Source organism: Paroedura picta, chromosome 7, assembly GCF_049243985.1.
Source record: "Paroedura picta isolate Pp20150507F chromosome 7, Ppicta_v3.0, whole genome shotgun sequence".
Classification (NCBI taxonomy): Eukaryota; Metazoa; Chordata; class Lepidosauria; order Squamata; family Gekkonidae; genus Paroedura; species Paroedura picta.
Window position 1 is genome coordinate 99,998,892 of NC_135375.1, and position 17,664 is coordinate 100,016,555.

The 17,664-nt window shown below is 46.2% G+C and overlaps 1 protein-coding gene across 2 annotated transcripts in view; it reads left to right on the forward strand.

The window, feature by feature from the left end:
* TNKS (tankyrase) overlaps positions 1–17,664 on the forward strand; it is a 98,635-nt gene that overhangs the window by 54,913 nt on the left and 26,058 nt on the right. For both annotated transcript variants that reach the window (XM_077345677.1, XM_077345675.1), the window contains exons 9-14: positions 1,565–1,686; positions 2,075–2,166; positions 2,266–2,344; positions 11,630–11,801; positions 14,786–14,865; positions 16,730–16,875. In XM_077345677.1, the coding sequence (XP_077201792.1) occupies positions 1,565–1,686; positions 2,075–2,166; positions 2,266–2,344; positions 11,630–11,801; positions 14,786–14,865; positions 16,730–16,875 (691 nt within the window). The remainder of the gene's footprint in view (positions 1–1,564; positions 1,687–2,074; positions 2,167–2,265; positions 2,345–11,629; positions 11,802–14,785; positions 14,866–16,729; positions 16,876–17,664) is intronic.

Genomic DNA, 17,664 nt, shown 5'->3' on the forward strand with positions numbered 1-17,664 from the left:
TGCAGATATATGTGTGTGTTTGTGTGTGTCTCCCTCCATTGCAGCAGGGGCTGCTCTCTCTGTCTCTGTGTCAGCAGGAGCCATAGCAGGTAATTAGGGCTCATTTTATGAGGAAAGCAGGGCTGTTCAGCAGCTTAGGGCAGCTCTTTGTGTCTCTCTCTCTGCCTCTCTTGCAGCAGGAGCGATAGGAGGGAATGAGAGCTCGTGTTTGGTCTGGCAGGGCTCTGTGTGTCTTTCTCTGTCTCTGGCGTGTCTGAGAGGAACGTGGCTCATGTCCAGGGAGGGAGGGTGGGAGCTGCAGGGGCAGGACCAATCTGGGTGCAGTGTTGCTGGCTGCACCCTGATTGGCCCTATTCCAACTCGGACAGCCGGACATGTTCCAGCCCCCAGGCTGTTTCACAAATATATAGAGGAACCATGGATAAGGATTGTTCTCCATTTTCTCCTCTATCTTTAGTAATGCAATCCTTTAATACATTTATATTCTCTTAAAACTTTGTTTTTCAAAGCCCTTCAGTGAGTAAATATTTTTTGTCTCTCTGTCAGAAAAAATCCAAGATGGGCTTTCAATCTTGTATGAAGAGGGGTACTGAGTTTTACTAACTACAGTTAAGCTACTTTTTGGTGTGTGTGTCTGTGTTGATTTGCAGTCGAAAAGAAAGATTTGAGTTCAGACCAGCAAGACTTCTGGCATATGTGCCTTTAGTCAAATCTCCAGTTAAACTGTACACATTTATTTGCACATCGCAGAGTTAATCTTAGTCCATCATTCCTGGGTGGGGAGGAGCCAGGTGTCCACATGAGATCAGCCAAAGAAACATTCCATGCAGTTCAAGGCACTTACACCCTTCTAATCTCAGTGACTTCAGTAGACCTTAAAAGGGGGCAGTTCTGTTTCAGACTGTACTGAGAATCAATTTGGAAGCTTTTCTACTGCATTCTTTTTTATTTATTTATTTTTGTTTATTTGTTTATTATATTCATAAGCCACCCCTCCCTTAGGCTCAGGGCAGTTCACATGAAACAAAGAACAGGAACAATACATACAACTCAATGGCTGTGTGGGACCTTTGCAACAAATTGTTTTGAGGCACTTGAATTTTAATCTGAACTGAGTGAGGTTGCTTGTTTTGCTCGGGGCAAGGGTGGGTAGGTAGGTGTGTTGTTGGGTCAGAATTTCTACATCTTTGGGCTTGTTCCAGTTTCCTGCTGCTGATATTTCATGAGTTGTATTTTTACATGTTTGCTGTGGATTTCCAACCCTCCCCCCCCACTTGGTCCTTTCAAGAGCAGCTGTGGCTGGAATGAACCAATTCTGCAGCGTTAGGGTGAAACAGGGGAACCCTACACCCACCCATCCCACACACACGTGTGCAGATCAGCTCAATACATGCTCTTTTGCCTTCAGCAGGTTCATTCTGGTGACTGAATTACATAGGGGAATATATCGAATCACGTGCGTGTGCTTGTGTGTCCCCCCGCCTCAAGCTCAGAGTCATTTCCTAAACTTAACATTGTGTGAGTCTGACAGGCTCATGAATATTTTGTGTGTTCTCCCCTGCAGATGAATTCAAAGGACATTCATTACTACAGGCTGCCAGAGAAGCCGACTTGGCCAAAGTAAAGAAGACGCTTGCCTTGGAGGTCATCAATTTCAAGCAGCCGCAGTCCCACGAGACGGCCCTGGTGAGATCACAAGAGTCCCTTGGTTTGCTTCCGGCAGCACTTGAGGCTATGTGTATCTAACGGCTGCTGAAGCAGTCTGTGGTTGGACCAGTTCCTTTGGGTTAAATGTAGTTCAGCTCTTCGCGAAGCTAACTTGATGCACGGCTGCCTCTCGAGTCAAAACCAGTCAACGAAAGTTGGGCAACAGACTTAACTCCCTCCCCGCCGAATCTCCATGACCTTTCTCAGACTCCAGTCCAGCCTTGCACCTGGAAAAAAAAAAGTTACTTGTCCTGTGCTAACCTTGAAATAGGCCGGTTGGGTTGCCAGCCCTGTCCGTTCCTTTAAGATCCCTGTCTTGTCCCGCCTTAGGCTTCAGTGTGTTCACAGAGTGCCGTTTCATTTGCAGCACTGCGCCGTGGCATCGCTTCACCCCAAGCGGAAACAAGTCACAGAGCTGCTGCTTCGGAAAGGAGCCAACGTGAACGAGAAAAACAAAGAGTATGTCGCTGTCTTTTCCATACGGCAAGGTTTGCGCGGCGGTGGAATGAGGCCCTGTTCTCAAAGCTGTTTGTTTGTGTCTCTGTTTTTGAAATCCAGTTTCATGACGCCTTTGCATGTGGCCGCCGAACGAGCGCACAACGACGTGATGGAAGTTCTGCATAAGCATGGAGCGAAGGTAGGTACCTGTCTGCACTTTAAGGACAGAAGAGTCCTGCTGCATCAGACCAGCAGTCCATTTAGTCCTGTGTCTTGTCTCTAAAACAGCCAACTTGTTTCTCTGGGAGTCCAAGAACAGGGCGTAGAGGCCAAGGCCTTCCCCTATTGTTGCCTCCTTGCACTGGTATTTGGAGGGTTACTGCCTCTGAATGTGGAGGTTCCCTTTAGTCACCAGGGGTAGTAGCTAGTGATAGCCCTGTCCTCCATGAATCTTGTCTAATCCCACTTGAAAGCTGCCTGAGCCTGTAACCATCATTCCATTCTTTGGCAGCACATTCCACACTTCCGTCACTTACTGTGTGATCTACTGCCTGTAAGTTTAATTCGGATGCCCTTGAGTTCTCGTATTCTGAGAAAAATTTATCTTTGTCCACTCTCTCCACCCATGCATAATTTTACATAATGCCCCCCCCCCCCCCAGTCACACCTTTTCTAATCTGAAAAGTCCCAGAATCTTCAGCCTTTCCTCATAGGGAAGTCGCTGCAACCCCTCAAATCACCTTAGTTGCCCTCTTCTGTACTTTTTCCACCTCTGCAATGTCCTTTTTAAGATCCACTGACCAGGACTGCACACAGTATTCCAAATGAGGTCACACCACTCCAGGAGCATTACCAGACGGGCTGTTTTATTTTCAACCTCTCTCCTAATCATCCCTAATGTCGACTTTGCCTTTTTCACTGCTGCAGCTCACTGGATTGACACTTCCATTAACACTTTCATGGCTACAACCCGAGATCTTTCCCCCCTCTCAGGCTTAGCAAGTTCAGGCCCCCATTAGCCTATACTGGAGGATGGGTTTTTTGGTTCTGTTGTGCTTCATTTTACCTTTGAGTTCATCTGCCGTGCTGTTGTCCACTCACTCAAATTGTGGAGTTCCTCCAGGAGCTCTTTGGGTCAGCTTTGATTTTCACCGTTCTGGATAATTTAATGTCCTCTGCAAACGGTAGTGTGGCTTTAGTGCAGGAAGCTTGATTGTGGCTTGTGCGTAATTGTGTGACTTTATGCTGACATGTATGATAATTGGGGAAGCTTGATTGTTTCAGCATTTGTGTTTGGCTTTTGAAGAAATGGTTGAGGTCATATGCTTGAATGTAGCTGCTGCTGCTGTCACTGTAGGTTCAGATAGGTGGGGGAAATAATTTCCCAGTGTTGCCTGGTGATTCTGATTGACTTGCTAACAGTGGGATGTGTCTGTTTTGAGTTGTCTTTTTCAAAGGTTGCTTTTGGGATGCTTTTGGGGGTGGGGATTAATTTTCATTTAGTGTGTGCCCGTATGCTTGGCAAAAGCTACCTTCACTTTGAATAATTATTCTGGGGCAGAATATTATAGCTTGTGTCACATCCTTTAGGAATGGGCATGAACTGGTTCACGGGCCAGAATTCGGTACAAACTTGGTCCCGTTCAGAGCCCCCAAGCTGCTTTTTGGGGAAGATGCATTCCCTAAACTTACATTTGGCTGTTTTGAACATTTATATCTAACAGATGAACAGCATGAGCCTGCAGCTGAGCTGTTAGATTTCAATGACTGTCAGCCATTTCAGCCTTACAGCTGATGGATGCACCAGCCTTGCTGTTAGTTTGAAATGCCTGCAAGCCATTTCATTGTTGGTTTTGCTTCCCCCCCTCCCCCCGGGAAGCTGAGGGTAGCAAAACCAACCAGTGCCTGTCAGCTGCAAATCTGCCCATCAACACTTAGGTTGAAATGGCTGCCAGACATTAAACCCGTCAGTTTTGCTCCTCCCCGGTAAAATGAGTGCCAGCCATTTAAACCTAACAGTAGGGCGGATTTGTTCATCAGCTGTGAGGCTGAAATGTTTCCAAGTCATTCCACTGGTTGGTTTCACTTCCTAACTGTGATTGGGAGACAGGAGGATCTGCACTGGCCAGTTTGGTTCAGGACATTCTTGGCTGAGTTTGGTTCAGGACCTGCCCTGAACTGGAATTTGTGCCCATCCTTTATGCAATGTTCGACCTTGCTTTGAGGCATGACATCGCAAGCTAGGTTTGCACAAGAGGCTTGCAACTCCCGTTGTGAAGTGGGGGTAGCGGGCTAGAGAGAACAGTGGTGTTGCCTGCATTTGCCATACCCGTCTGCCTCGTCTGGCGTTCAGATTTCCAAGGAAGGATTCCAGGACTTACTGTGTGGATAGAATGTCTTTCTTATGCAGTGCAATCAAAATGTTAATGCCACATTGCTCATGATAGCAGAAGGTCTCTAGATGTGTGTGTCAAATGCCACAAAGATACCTTCGACTTAGGGTGACCTGGTAGATTAATGTTTTCCAAAATGTCAGATCATTGACAGCCTTACTTTTGTCTTGCACATAGAGGGCTGTGGCTTCCTTTATGGAGTCAGTTCATCTCCTGTTGGGTCTTCCTCTTTTCCTGCTGCATTGTGGCTTTTCCGAGCATTATGGCCTTTTCCAGTGACTCTTGTCTTCTCATAATGTGGCTGAAGTACCAATGAGCTCCGTTTAGTCATTCTACCTTCTACGAAGAGTTCAGGATTGATTCAATCCAGAACCCACTTTTTTTTTTTTTTTTGCCAGTGAGTAACACCACATTCCAAAAAAAATCAACTTCCTTCCTGTCAGCTTTTTCCCACTGTCCAACTACCACACCTATACATAGTAATGGGGAATACCACAATTTTTAGCACCAGCAATGCATCCTTCCACTTGAGAATCTTTTCTTGATGGGCACATGTACTAGGTTGTAGCAGATGCGTATGTGCACATGCACACTCTTTAAAAAAGAACCATCATTTACGCAGCTGGCACTGATGAATTTTCAGCACTGATTACTTTATGTCCGTCATTAGCTACATCCATAATTTCTTTGGAAATATCCTTAGTCTGTAAATGTTAGAGCTTGTTGGTGGAATGTTATTCTGATCTATTTCATGTCTTCTGTGGTTGCTTCCATTGACATGAACGTCGGGGCTGTATTCTTTGGAGTGGTATAAACGGATTTATCTTTCAGCAGTTTAGGTCAGGATAAGCAAGACAGATATGTCTGCCATGCCGAGTATAGACATATTTGGCTATGTTCTGTTTGGACCATTTGGTTTATGTTCTGTTCTTTAAAAAAAGAAATTCAGGATGGCCATAAAGATCTTGGGTTTGCTTTTACGGTCGGCGTGGGGAACCATCTCGCCTCTGAGCAGAGTGAGATAATGAGCCTCTGAAAGGTGAATTATACCTCTGTTTTTGTCTCTACCTGATTCTTTTGTCTTCATTTTCTCTTTTGTGAGAAGCCGAACGGGCCACGAGCCAGCAATCCCGGCTTAGGTGTTCTCTTTATTATTCGAAATTAAACCGTTCCTAGAACTTGAAGTGAGAAAATCCTCTGAGCTCTCCACAAAGAGCTGTATTTCTTTGCTGTCTTCAGCCTGCCAAAATCGGCCAGATGGCCTCTGGGATCTCGGCTGAAGGACAGGCCATGCAGCTGCTGCTGCTGACTGCAGAGAGCAGCGGAATTGGCTCCCTTCTTTTTTGGCAGGGGGCGGCTTCGTGGTAAGGTTTCTTAAAGCAGGGGTAGTCAAACTGTGGCCCTCCAGATGTCCATGGACTACAATTCCCAGGAGCCCCCTGCCAGCGTTTGCTGGCAGGGGGCTCCTTGGAATTGTAGTCCATGGACATCTGGAGGGCCGCAGTTTGACTACCCCTGTCTTAAAGGGTGGGGGTTCACGTAGCAGAGGTAAATCCAGACCTAAGTGTCTTGGGGCATTCTGCATTTCATGGGACCGAGTTCATAGGAGTGCTCCATGCTGCACTATACAGAAGGCTTGTATAAAACATGCAGAAGCAGTAAAGCATCGATTTAAGAGATCTTACACCCGGCGAAACGTCATGCGCAATTAATCAAAGCATTGTTGATGTAAGACAGGTGTGCTTTAATTTAGGAGCCTGTTATAGAGCAGCACTGTTCTCCAGATCTCTGCCGCTGACTTCCTTCCAAGCCAGTTTTAATAGCATCATAAAATACATTGATACAGAGAATCAAGAGCATAATATACCATGTTCCAGAATTCTGAGCCAGCTGTTATCTTTTTCGGCTAGTTTACTACAGGGACACGTTTTCAGAAATGAGCCTTTGCGCTCCCTCGAAGAGTGAAATGGTTACATAATGCTTCATTCAGGCTGTTAATTAAAATGACTTTCCCAATTGCCTTCTAGTGAGATGCCTTGGTGCTGGCAACCAGAGCTCTGCCTGCCCGTTCAAATAACACATCTGGTCATTGGCTTGCCTGGCTTCCTAATAGCCCGGCTCCCTGAATTCTTAATAATAGCAGAGGCCCTTGAGACCATGCGATTTCAGAGTACGTGGGGCTGTCACCGTGAGCTGGTTTTGGCCTATATTGCCTTGTGTCAAAAATCATCACCAGGACAAAATATGCTTGTCTTTTTTTTCTTCTTTAAAAAAGCTTGAGTGTTTTTAGTCTAAATTTGTGGAAACATGTTTAGGCTTTGAAACTTAATTGGTTTCAGTTGCTCTAAAGGTTGCTGTGAAGAAATTCAGATTTAAGCCCAAATCATGCAGGTCTTTCTTTTCTGGTTAGCCAAGCTGGGGGAGGACAAGGGCTCATTGTCTGCGGACCTGCAAGAAGGGAGCGGCCAGTTCCATACAGAAACTCCCTTCTCATTTGTGGATCAGAGTGTTACTTCCCTGACCCTAAATCAGACTTGAAAACAGCAGAGCCACAGACTGTCCAGGGTGTAACATCCTACACACACACCATCCTTTCTTCTGGGTCTTGAAAAAGAAAACGTCTTAGGAAATCTTTACTCACCGGCAGTCCCAGGACTTACCTCACATCTTGGATTCTTGAAAGTAGTGATGGGCTGAGAATCATTGTAAGGAAGGTGTATTTCTTAGGGCTGCAGTTAAGTTTAGACTGAGTCCAGCACTTGTCATCCGGCTTGTTTTGTCTGCCTTCTGTTCTGTCCCTTGAGTTGTTACCTGCTGAGAGCTACTGTGGTTGGCCATTGGCTTCCTCTTTGCTGATAGGCAGATCGAGGGCCTTGAGATTCCCGCCCCCCCTTTTCCTGGGAAAGGGCAGCGCAACGCAATTAAGGATGAAGCCTGTGAAGTAAAGAAAAAAAAATACATAAAAGACCTTCCTGCCCAACTTTTAAGTCGTGGTCTTGGGAACTCATATTGACGAATATCCAGGCTCGAAGGTGAAACTTCCAACAAGTTGTATGAAGGAATCGGTCCACAAGGGGGAAGCCCAGCTGTGTGAAATAGAGTGTTGCTTTTGTTCAAGAACAAGGTACCAGCTTGGGTCGAGCATCTCTCTGATGCACAACTCCCACTGCCTTCAGCACTGATGCTTCATCCGACTTCCGGAAGCTTTCCGGTCTAAGAGAATCTGACATTAAAAAGGATGCTTCTTTCAGCCAGGTTCTGGTTTTCATTATTGTGGTTTGCTGTATGTGCCTTGGAGATACCCTTCAGAGAGGAAAGTATCTTGATTTGGTCTGCTTCCCTCTCCTGACTCTGAAGGAGAGTACTTGAATGCAGGAACTTACGCACCGGCTTTTGCCCTTCCTGACGGTCAAAAAAAGTTTCCCTGATTTGGTTGTATCAACATGGCTGATGTTAAACTTGTGCAAGCAAATGTGTGGATTCCTTCACTTATTTTAATATTTATGCTATTTATAGTCTGCTTCTCTCGCTTGGACTCAAGGCAGATTACGCCAAGTGAGTTAATGCAATTGACAGGCTGAGACGTTCAATGAACAATGCAATTGGAATTAAGGTTGTAGAGCCAACCAGAAGTCTAAAAACAGAACTGAAGCCAAAGCATAAGTATTAATATGACAAATTAAATGATCCTGATTTCAGCAGGTAAATGCTTAATAAGCAACCGAACATATCCTTTAAGAGGGGCATGTGAAAAGCAGGTATTTTGTGGAGTCCTGCAACATGGCTTTGGCTGCATGGACTCCATGGCTTGGAGAAGTATGAGATCTGTCTGTTACCGCCTTTTTATTAGGATTCTTAAGGATTCTTTTTTTCTTAAGGTGTGCTAGGCTTTGGCCTTCGTTGATTGGCACAAGCTATTAATGTAGAGTTATTTGCAAAATTACAAATAATGCTGGGAGTCACTTTTTTATTCATCATTTTCTTCTCAAGTGTATGATCAAAACATAGAGGCAGAGCTTGCCATACATAAGCCTTATGTATGGCTTTATGGTTGGTCAGTCATGGAGGTCCACGGAAGTTGGTTCAGTCATCTTGGGAATTCTCTAAGTTAGGTAACAGGCCAGCAGGGAGTTGCTTCTTAGTCTTCTCTCATTCCTGTACTTGTTTTTAGGCATGTAAGGCCAGAGAAACCCCAATCCTCTACCTCAGTTAAACTGAATAGTAGAGGATTTAAAAAAACCTATAAAGGTTCACAGTATCCCCCTTCCCACAATGATCTGACAATGCAAATGGGCCCTGTTTAGCAGTGGCAATCCACTAAGAGCAATTGCCAAGAAATTCCATGCATTGACAGTCCTGGTGCATCTAGGGGCCAGAATGTGTACACCTCTGGCCATAGTCTTCCTCCTGGAAGGGAAATAACAAATAATCAAGATATTGATCACTGGGATCAGAAGAAGCACCATGATGGACTTCATGCACCTTGTTTACGAGTCCAAGGCCTCCTGATATCAACTATAGACTTCGTACCATGGGCATATTTCCATGCCAGAGTGCTCCAATGGGTCCTTCCTTTCCAAAGGGACATCTCTATGTGGAAGCACAAGCAGATCTTAATTCCAAGCGACTTGAAAAAGGAGCTTGCTTGGTGGACTCACTTAGGTGAGAACCTAACAAAAGGAACTCACTTTATATAGCTGCACCAGGTCGTGGTGACAACGGATTAGAACCAGAGATGCTGAGGAGCCCACTGCATGGCATAATGGCCCAGGGAATATGCAACCAGGAGGAGATCAAGCACAACAACCACTGGCTAGAACTTTGGGTAGTCAGGCTAGCACCCATAGACTTTCAACAAGAGAACTTACAGTTAAGAGTGAAAGGACCTCTAATGGAACATTTCAGTTGGACCCCAAGTGTTAATAGCTTTGTAAGGGTTCTAGAATGGCAATTTGGTACACCTGTTTAGGCAGGACACTTTTAAAAGGGGGGGGGAGTAAAAAAAGTCCCTTCCATCTTCTGCTGTATAGTGGTAGAACATTTGAGTTGGAGGCTGACAACCCCAAATGTCCAGAGGTCCCCAATCTTTTTATCAGATTGGTCAACGCTTGACAATTTCACTGAGGCCCGGGGGGGGGCGTCTTTTGCTGAGGGACATTGCTTCCGCTGCCTGAGCCCCTGCTCCGCTTGCTTTCCCGCTGGTGCCCCTGACTTCCTACCAGCAGCTGCGCAGTCCCACGCCGAGGGAGAGCCCCAGCTATGGCGGCCGCCAGAGAGCACCAAACGTGAGCCGGTGGCAAAGTGACAAGGCAGCCCTTGAGGCAACAGCCGGGGAGCAGGACGAGGAGGAGCCGCAGCCCGGTAGCGACTGATCCACGGATCGGTACCAGTCCCCGGACCAGGTGTTGAGGACGACTGCTTTAAACCCTGCCTCCTTCCACACTGATCAGGAAGGTTTGGGGTTGGCTGCCAGTCCTGGACTTGGGGCTGTTAAATAACAGAGCACACAAGCGTTCTTGAAGGCAGAAGAAGGAAAAAACGCCCTTTCCCATTCACCCCCTACTCAGAGCAAGAGATTGAGATCGATCTTTGCCTAATATAAACTGATTTAAATGCACATGATTTGCCATTGAAAGGCGCAGCGATCTTGCTTAATGGCACATTGTTCTCCGCGCTGGACGGCTTCTGTGAAATATCGTCTTTCCACAGGCACCTGTGTGCGTAGTCCTGATTTACTGAAGCGCACTGGCTGGGGTTTTGTGTAGGAGGCCGTGCCGCTCCTGATCATCAGCTCCCATTGGAAGCCCCGACTGACTGCCTGTCGTGCAAGATGCCCATCTTACTTAACCAGTTTCCTTTTTTCTTTCCATTCCCCTTCCCCAAGATCCACAATAACTTTTGGGCCCCCGTGGCGATATTCTAAACACATATTTGTGATTTCACCCTTGGGGAAGGGGAGTGGGGGTGAGAATGGCTGTTCATCATGGCCTCCCTATACAGGAAAGTGTTATATTTCATAGACGGGCAAAACAAATCGCAATTCATCTGTAACTTAAAGAGGACTGATTTTAATAGCCAGGAAATTTAATGCTGCGGTTGCCTACTTTATTCTCTCCCTCTCGCTGAGAGCAAGCGCAGGCTTTTCCTTAGGGATCACAGGGAGTCCTGGTGTTCAGCTTGGCTCCCGCATCTCTGTGGCATGAAAGTGGCTCATATTGCCTCTTGTAGAGGTCTATTTGCATCTCACGATGTGCTCGCCGTGCTTCCTGGCCTCCTTGTATATTGTTGAATATGGTTTTGGTTCTGCTGCTTGAATATTCCATTTCCGCGGGGGTGGTGGTAGGTGGGGGACTGCAGGATAAATAACGAGTAGACGGAATTTGGGGAAGCCGCCATTAACTTTCTTGTGAACATCCGCTCTGAGTGAGCTTGCCCCTTGATTTAACCCTTATAAATATGTAAATATATATATATATATATATATATATATATATATATATATATATATATATATATATATATATATATATATATATATATATATATATATATATATATATATATAAATATATTTATATATATATATTACCATATATATATTGATCTGTTACTTTGAGTTTTTGTCACCCTTTTGAGGATCGCTATTGGCAGTTTTCTTCTAAGTGGTCTTCAGGTAATTATTTGCAGTTGACTGGCTCCCCTTATGTCTAATAGGGGTTTGCCCACATATGTCTATTTTTATTTGCCCGAGACTGGCGTTTAAGTATGATTAATCTTCCGTTTGAGTCTCTAAGCATGTATTTAACTGTGAAATGGAGATTGCCTCCAACCCACCGTAACCATTTCAGCCATCACCTCCCTTCCTGTGAAATCCCCTAAAATAATGTGGATGATTTTAATTGGTCCCGTATTATCCTGCGGTGAGAACGTTTCTGCACAGCAGGGGGTGTAATTAAATGATGGTGCTGGAGAACCTCCTTCTGCTCGGTTCCCTCTGCACAGAAGAGACAGGGCTTGGAAGCTTGCCATGCCAGACGACCTCCTAGTTCTGCACATTCCTGAGTATTCTCTCTCTCTCTCTCTCCCACCAGATGAATGCACTGGACACCCTGGGCCAAACAGCTTTGCACAGGGCTGCCATGGCCGGGCACCTGCAAACCTGTCGCCTCTTGCTGAGCTACGGCTCCGACCCTTCCATCATCTCCCTGCAAGGCTTCACGGCGGCACAGATGGGCAACGAGGCTGTGCAGCAGATACTCAACGGTGGGTATTGTCTCAGGGTGAATTTGGGCCAAGGGGAGCAAGGTTAGGAAGGAGGCCGTGGCTCAGTGGTGGAGCTTCTTTCCCGGCCTGAAGAAAGCATCAGGTGCATAACCGTGTGTGTGAAGCCGCTTTTTACTGAATCAGACCATTGACCCCCTCAAGGTCAGTGTTGTCCACATAGTTCTCCAAGGTCTTGAGCAGAGGTCCTTTACAGCAGGGGTAGTCAACCTGTGGTCCTCTAGATATTCATGGACTACAATTCCCATGAGCCCCCTCCCATGAGCATTTGCTGGCAGGGGCTCATGGGAATTGTAGTCCATGAACATCTGGAGGGCCACAGGTTGACTACCCCAGCTTTACAGCACCCTCTGCTTGGTCCTTTTTAAGTGGAGGTTCCTGGGTTGAGTCTGAGGCCTCCTTCTGCTGAGCCATGGCCTCTCTGTATCCAATTCCCTGCACCGCCCTTTGATGCAAAGCCACTGCCAGTCAGCATAGACAGTACTGACGATGAACTGATTCAGTAGAAGGCAATTTCATGAGATCAAGGCATGAAGAAGGATTGAAACCGGCACTGAGAAGAGCATTCCTGTGTCAGCAACAGGTGTTGAAAAAACCTACCCAGAAGGTTTGTTTTTTTTTTGAAAACCATGAAAAGGAGCTGCAAAGGCAAACCGTGTCTTGTTCTGTGCGGTGAATGTTTTTCATTGTCTGATTCTCTCCGTGCATCTGATCGTTCGCTGACCCGCCCTACCTGGGGCCTTTGCTGTTTATCAATTTTTTTTACATCATTTATTTTACACCCTTGTTACAGCATGAAAAAGGGGGCATTGGTATGTGAATTTCAATATCCGTTTTAATGTTTGTTTTATATCCGTGTGGGACTTGATTCCACCATATTTCAGGCAGGAACATTAATTATGGCAGATAAGAGTCCCCCAGCAGCCTGACGCTGGACTTTAGCTTAAAAAAAAAAGGATTGTGTGTCCAGACCTTCAGAGAGAAGTCTACATGCAGTGCGTTGTACTGCTTTCCATTTTCCATCCAGCTAGGGTGGGCCTAAATGCTTAAATTGCATGGCCTGGTACCCCACTGCTCTTCATCCCAACTCCTTATCATAGTTCACAAGGAGAACATTTTATAGTATTTAGACCACCCATGTGTGCATATGCACGGAAGACTTTAAAAAACAAAAACGAAGCGATTGCCAGTAACAACAAACTACAACTAACTTTTGAGTCCAGTGGCACCCTTAGGAAAAATAAAGTTTTATTCAAGGCATAAGTTTTCGTGTGCACACACTCTCCCTCAGATACAATGAAACGCGAGTTCCCAGACCATACTTGCAGGTAAAGTGTGAGCAGTAAATTAACATACAGTATAATGAAAACTTTCAAACAGGTTCCAGTATCGTACAGAGATTGCAAGCTTCGTTTATGAAGTTTTCATTTGTTTGGGTTCAATTCCAGGGGAAAACATAGTAATGGAAATAACGCTCCCATGTTGACATACTTATTTCCTTCACTATGTTTTCCCCTGGTATTGAACCCAAACAAACGGTTGTTGCTGTTAGTTGCGAAGTCGTGTCCGACCCATCGTGACCCCATGGACAATGATCCTCCAGGCCTTCCTGTCCTCTACCATTCCCCGGAGTCCATTTAAGCTCTCACCAACTGCTTCAGTGACTCCATCCAGCCACCTCATTCTCTGTCATCCCGTTCTTCTTTGGCCCTTAATTGTTCCCAGCATTAGGCTCTTCTCCAGGGAGTCCTTCCTTCTCATGAGGTGGCCAAAGTATTTGAGTTTCATCTTCAGGATCTGGCCTTCTAAGGAGCAGTCAGGGCTGATCTCCTCTAGGACTGACCGGTTTGTTCGCCTTGCAGTCCAAGGGACTCGCAAGAGTCTTCTCCAGCACCAGAGTTCAAAAGCCTCAATTCTTTGACGCTCGGCCTTCCTTATGGTCCAACTTTCACAGCCATACATGGCAACTGGGAATACCATAGCCTTGACTAGACACACTAGTTGGCAGGGTGGTGTCTCTGCTTTTTAGGATGCTGTCTAGATTTGCCATAGCTTTTCTCCCCAGGAGAAAGCGTCTTTTAATTTCTTTGCTGCAGTCCCCATCTGCAGTGATCTTGGAGCCCAAGAAAATAAAATCTGTCACTACTTCCATTATAAATGGTAGCTTTATAAATTAAACTTGTTAGCCCTGTTTTACCCTGAGCTCCGTTAAGCATTGTCATTATGCTGTTGGTTAATTTATTGCTCACACTTTACCTATAAGTATGAACTAGTAATTCCCATTTCACTGTGTGGGCTCACAAAAGCTTTATACCCTGAATAAAACTTGGTTGGTGTGAAAGGTGCCCCTGGACCTAAGCTTTGTTCTGCTGCTTCAGACCCACACGGCGACCCACTTGAAGTGAGCAGAGACAGTCCTTAATGTTTACTGGGTTTGAAGCGCATCTTGGCATTGACTTGTGTCGCTACAGGCAAAACTGGATAAATACTGACACACAGAAATGAAACTTGGCCAGGAAACTTCCCTGTTTGTGGGCTAGTCTTAGGCCAGGGGATGGACTTGCATGCGTTCTTCAATTTTCCCTTCCATTAATAAATCCTTATAAGTGGAAAGCTTGAAGCAGTTTCAAAGGGCTAGTTAGAACCTTTTTCCAAGACGTGCATATTTTCCTTTCTGTTTGGGGCTTTTGCAAGGAGGGGCAATAGAAATTAATCATACTCCCCTACCCCCCATTAACACACGCACACACATGCATACTTCATCCTGAATCGATACAGACCATTCTACTGTCTCAGAAATTCTAGCACCTGGTTCTGCTGCAGGCCAGCCCTGTCACTATGCTGCCCCACCAAAGATGTCATCCTGGATCATGAGAAGGGGGGGGGGGGAGAGCAATGCATCTCACAACTGAAGTATTTCAAGTGCCCGTAAATCTCGGAGATTTACACTGTCATTTGTCACACAGAGAGCACCCCAGTGCACACATCTGATGTGGATTATCGACTCTTGGAGGCATCCAAAGCCGGAGACTTGGAAACTGTGAAGGTAGGTAGGGGCAAATAACGACGGCTTGGTGGCGACATTGCCAGCAGACACCCAATTTTCTCCAAGGCTATCCCAGCATGGTCAGAACCAGCGCATGCATGTGCATGGATTCTCCTTTGAGTGCCTTCTGCAGTCAAACAAGGCACCTGCTGGGATGGTGGACTAGTTTTGGAATTAGTACAGTTGCAGCCTTGGAAGTGGCTCGCTTGGACTCCCCAACCTTGGCTCTGTGTGGTCTTTGGCTCTGGGCAGAAGGCTGCTGCAGGGAATCCATTCTTGTCCTTCACTTACCAAGGAACGTTATATATATATTCTGTGCTGTTGGGTGGGGGTGAAGAGGCATTCAATTAATAGTCGGTGGGTGGCTGTCAGTGGAATGGCGGGCTGGGAGGCAGGGGCACATATCAATTTATATCTAGTCTTTCTGCTGCTAGTGAGAACCAAGGCATCTTAAAATACTATACTGTAGAACCAGATTAAAGCAGGATAATGAATTTTTGAAAGTCAAGTGGATGTACAATGATCTCAAGCTGTTGCTGGTTATTTACGATGGGGGGAGACAAGAAGGCAAAAATCTTTATCCCAGCCCTTAGGTGGCCCTGACACTGTTTCTTTAAGCCACCTGTAGTGGGATGGGGGTATGTAGGTGGGGGAAGTACTCTGATATTGTGGTCAGGCCAAGCCAGGTTTAAAGAGATGCTTGAGAACAGGTATGAACTTAAACACTGTTGCTTACAGTGAAGGATACCTTTTTGGCTCCTAGAGTCTTGAGAGTCTCATCGGGTCTCAGAGCCCAGGAACCTTGCACTTCGGCTGAGTGAGCCGCCAGCCTTTGAACAGTAGAGGGATAAAAGGGACTGTAACACAATATCCCCTCTCCCCTTCTTCCCCGTGTCCTGTGCTTGGTCAGTGTGTGGGTGCAGGCGTGGAGTTTGAGCAGGGGGCTGGGGGGGGGCAGGATCTGAGGCAGAGCAATTTAGGGTTATAACCATCTAAGGTGGGGGAGTATGGCCACCTAAGAGCAGTGAATCAGTTGTTGTTGTTGTTGTTGTTGTTGTTATTTAATTTTTAGACCGCCCTTCTCCCAATAGGTCTCAGTGCGGTTTACAACATAAATAGTTAAAACACAATAAAATCCCCATAAAAACCCCAATTAACAGTTGCTGTCAAAAGCAGTGAGTTTGGTGGGAGGGGGCTCAGAGGCATCTTACATACCCCCAAAACACATTGCATTTGCTTCAAGCCTTTAGTACAACAAAATCAGAGTCCAGTGGCACCTTTAAGACCAACAAGCCCTCTTCCTCAGACAAGTGTGCAGGCCCTCTTCCTCAGACAACAGAACGGGGATTATAAGAGTACAGATATAAGGAGAAAGTAAATTAGTAGCAAATTAATAAACAACATCAAAATATCCAAAATATGCAGTATGATAATTCTTTGCTAGAACTGCTACAGCATATTTAGACGTATGATACTGTTTACTTGCGCCTTGAATAAACTGGCTCTCCAGCTGTCTTTGGACTACAATTCCCATGAGCCCAAGGGGCTCATGGGAATTGTAGTCCTTAGACAGCTGAAGAGTCAGTTTGGCCACCCCTAAACCTAGAGTAAAGGAGTATAATCACTCAAAATTTCAATACTTAAAAATATTGCCTCTTTACTGCCCAGCTCTTTTTAACCAGCACTTGTTGCTTTTACATAAAGAAGCCAAAAACTTTTCCCCCTTATAAAACAAGGCCTGGAGCACAGCACAGGTGCCAAAAATGTCAGCATTGACCATTGGGGACTGTTCTTCCCTCTCCTCTTGAGATCTTCTCAGACACGAATCCCATTGCTTTTGCTTCTGCATTTTTTTCCTTCACAGCAACTTTGCAGCCCCCAGAATGTGAACTGCCGAGACCTGGAGGGACGCCATTCGACTCCGCTGCACTTTGCTGCGGGATATAATCGCGTATCGGTCGTGGAATATTTGCTGCACCACGGAGCAGACGTGCACGCAAAGGATAAAGGGTGACTCGGTTTCTCTGAATGGCCCTCGGGGAGTGGAGGGTGGTGGTTGGAAGGATTTCCTGCTTCTCCAGGTAGAGCTCTGCCAGCTCTGGGTTGGGAAATACCTGGCGCTTTGGGGGGATGGAGCCTGGGGAGGGGCCTCCACAAGGTACAGAGCCATACATTCCCCCCTCCCGGTGGCCATTTTCTCCAGGGGAACTGATCTGTTTTCTGGAGCTCAGTTTTAATAGCAGGAGATTTCCAGGTGCTCCCTAGAAGTTGACACCCCTCTCCCCAGCTCATTAAGCGTTCTAATGTCCAATCGCTGTATCTTGCCCCTCAGCTGCATGGCTGAAATCTTGCAGGTAGGCTGGCTTGTCCTCCTCGAGTTAACAAGGGCTGTCACATGCTGTTTTTGGACATGGGTGTCATCTGCATATCAATGGCCTTTGGCTGCAAACCTCTGGGCTGTTTTCTCCCAGTGGCTTCACTGAATAGCAAGGGGATAAAAACAGAGTCCATCGGTAGTTCTCAGCACAGATCCCAGGCTGTCAGTCCCCAGTAGGTACTTCAGGTGAAGGTGGCGCTGCTCCATTATTCCTGCCAGCTTTTTTCCTTGGCTCAAGAGCAGAGGGCCACTGTAGCAGAGAAAGGTGGGGAGGGCGCCGCACTAGATTGTGAAGCTGGGTGGCTTCTGGGCAAAGGAGATTATACTCGGGCTACTCAGACCAAGCCTCAGCTGCCTCCTTCAGTGAGGATGGTCACACTTATTACTGCAGTGAGGCGTTGACTCTCTTCTTTAGGGCACCT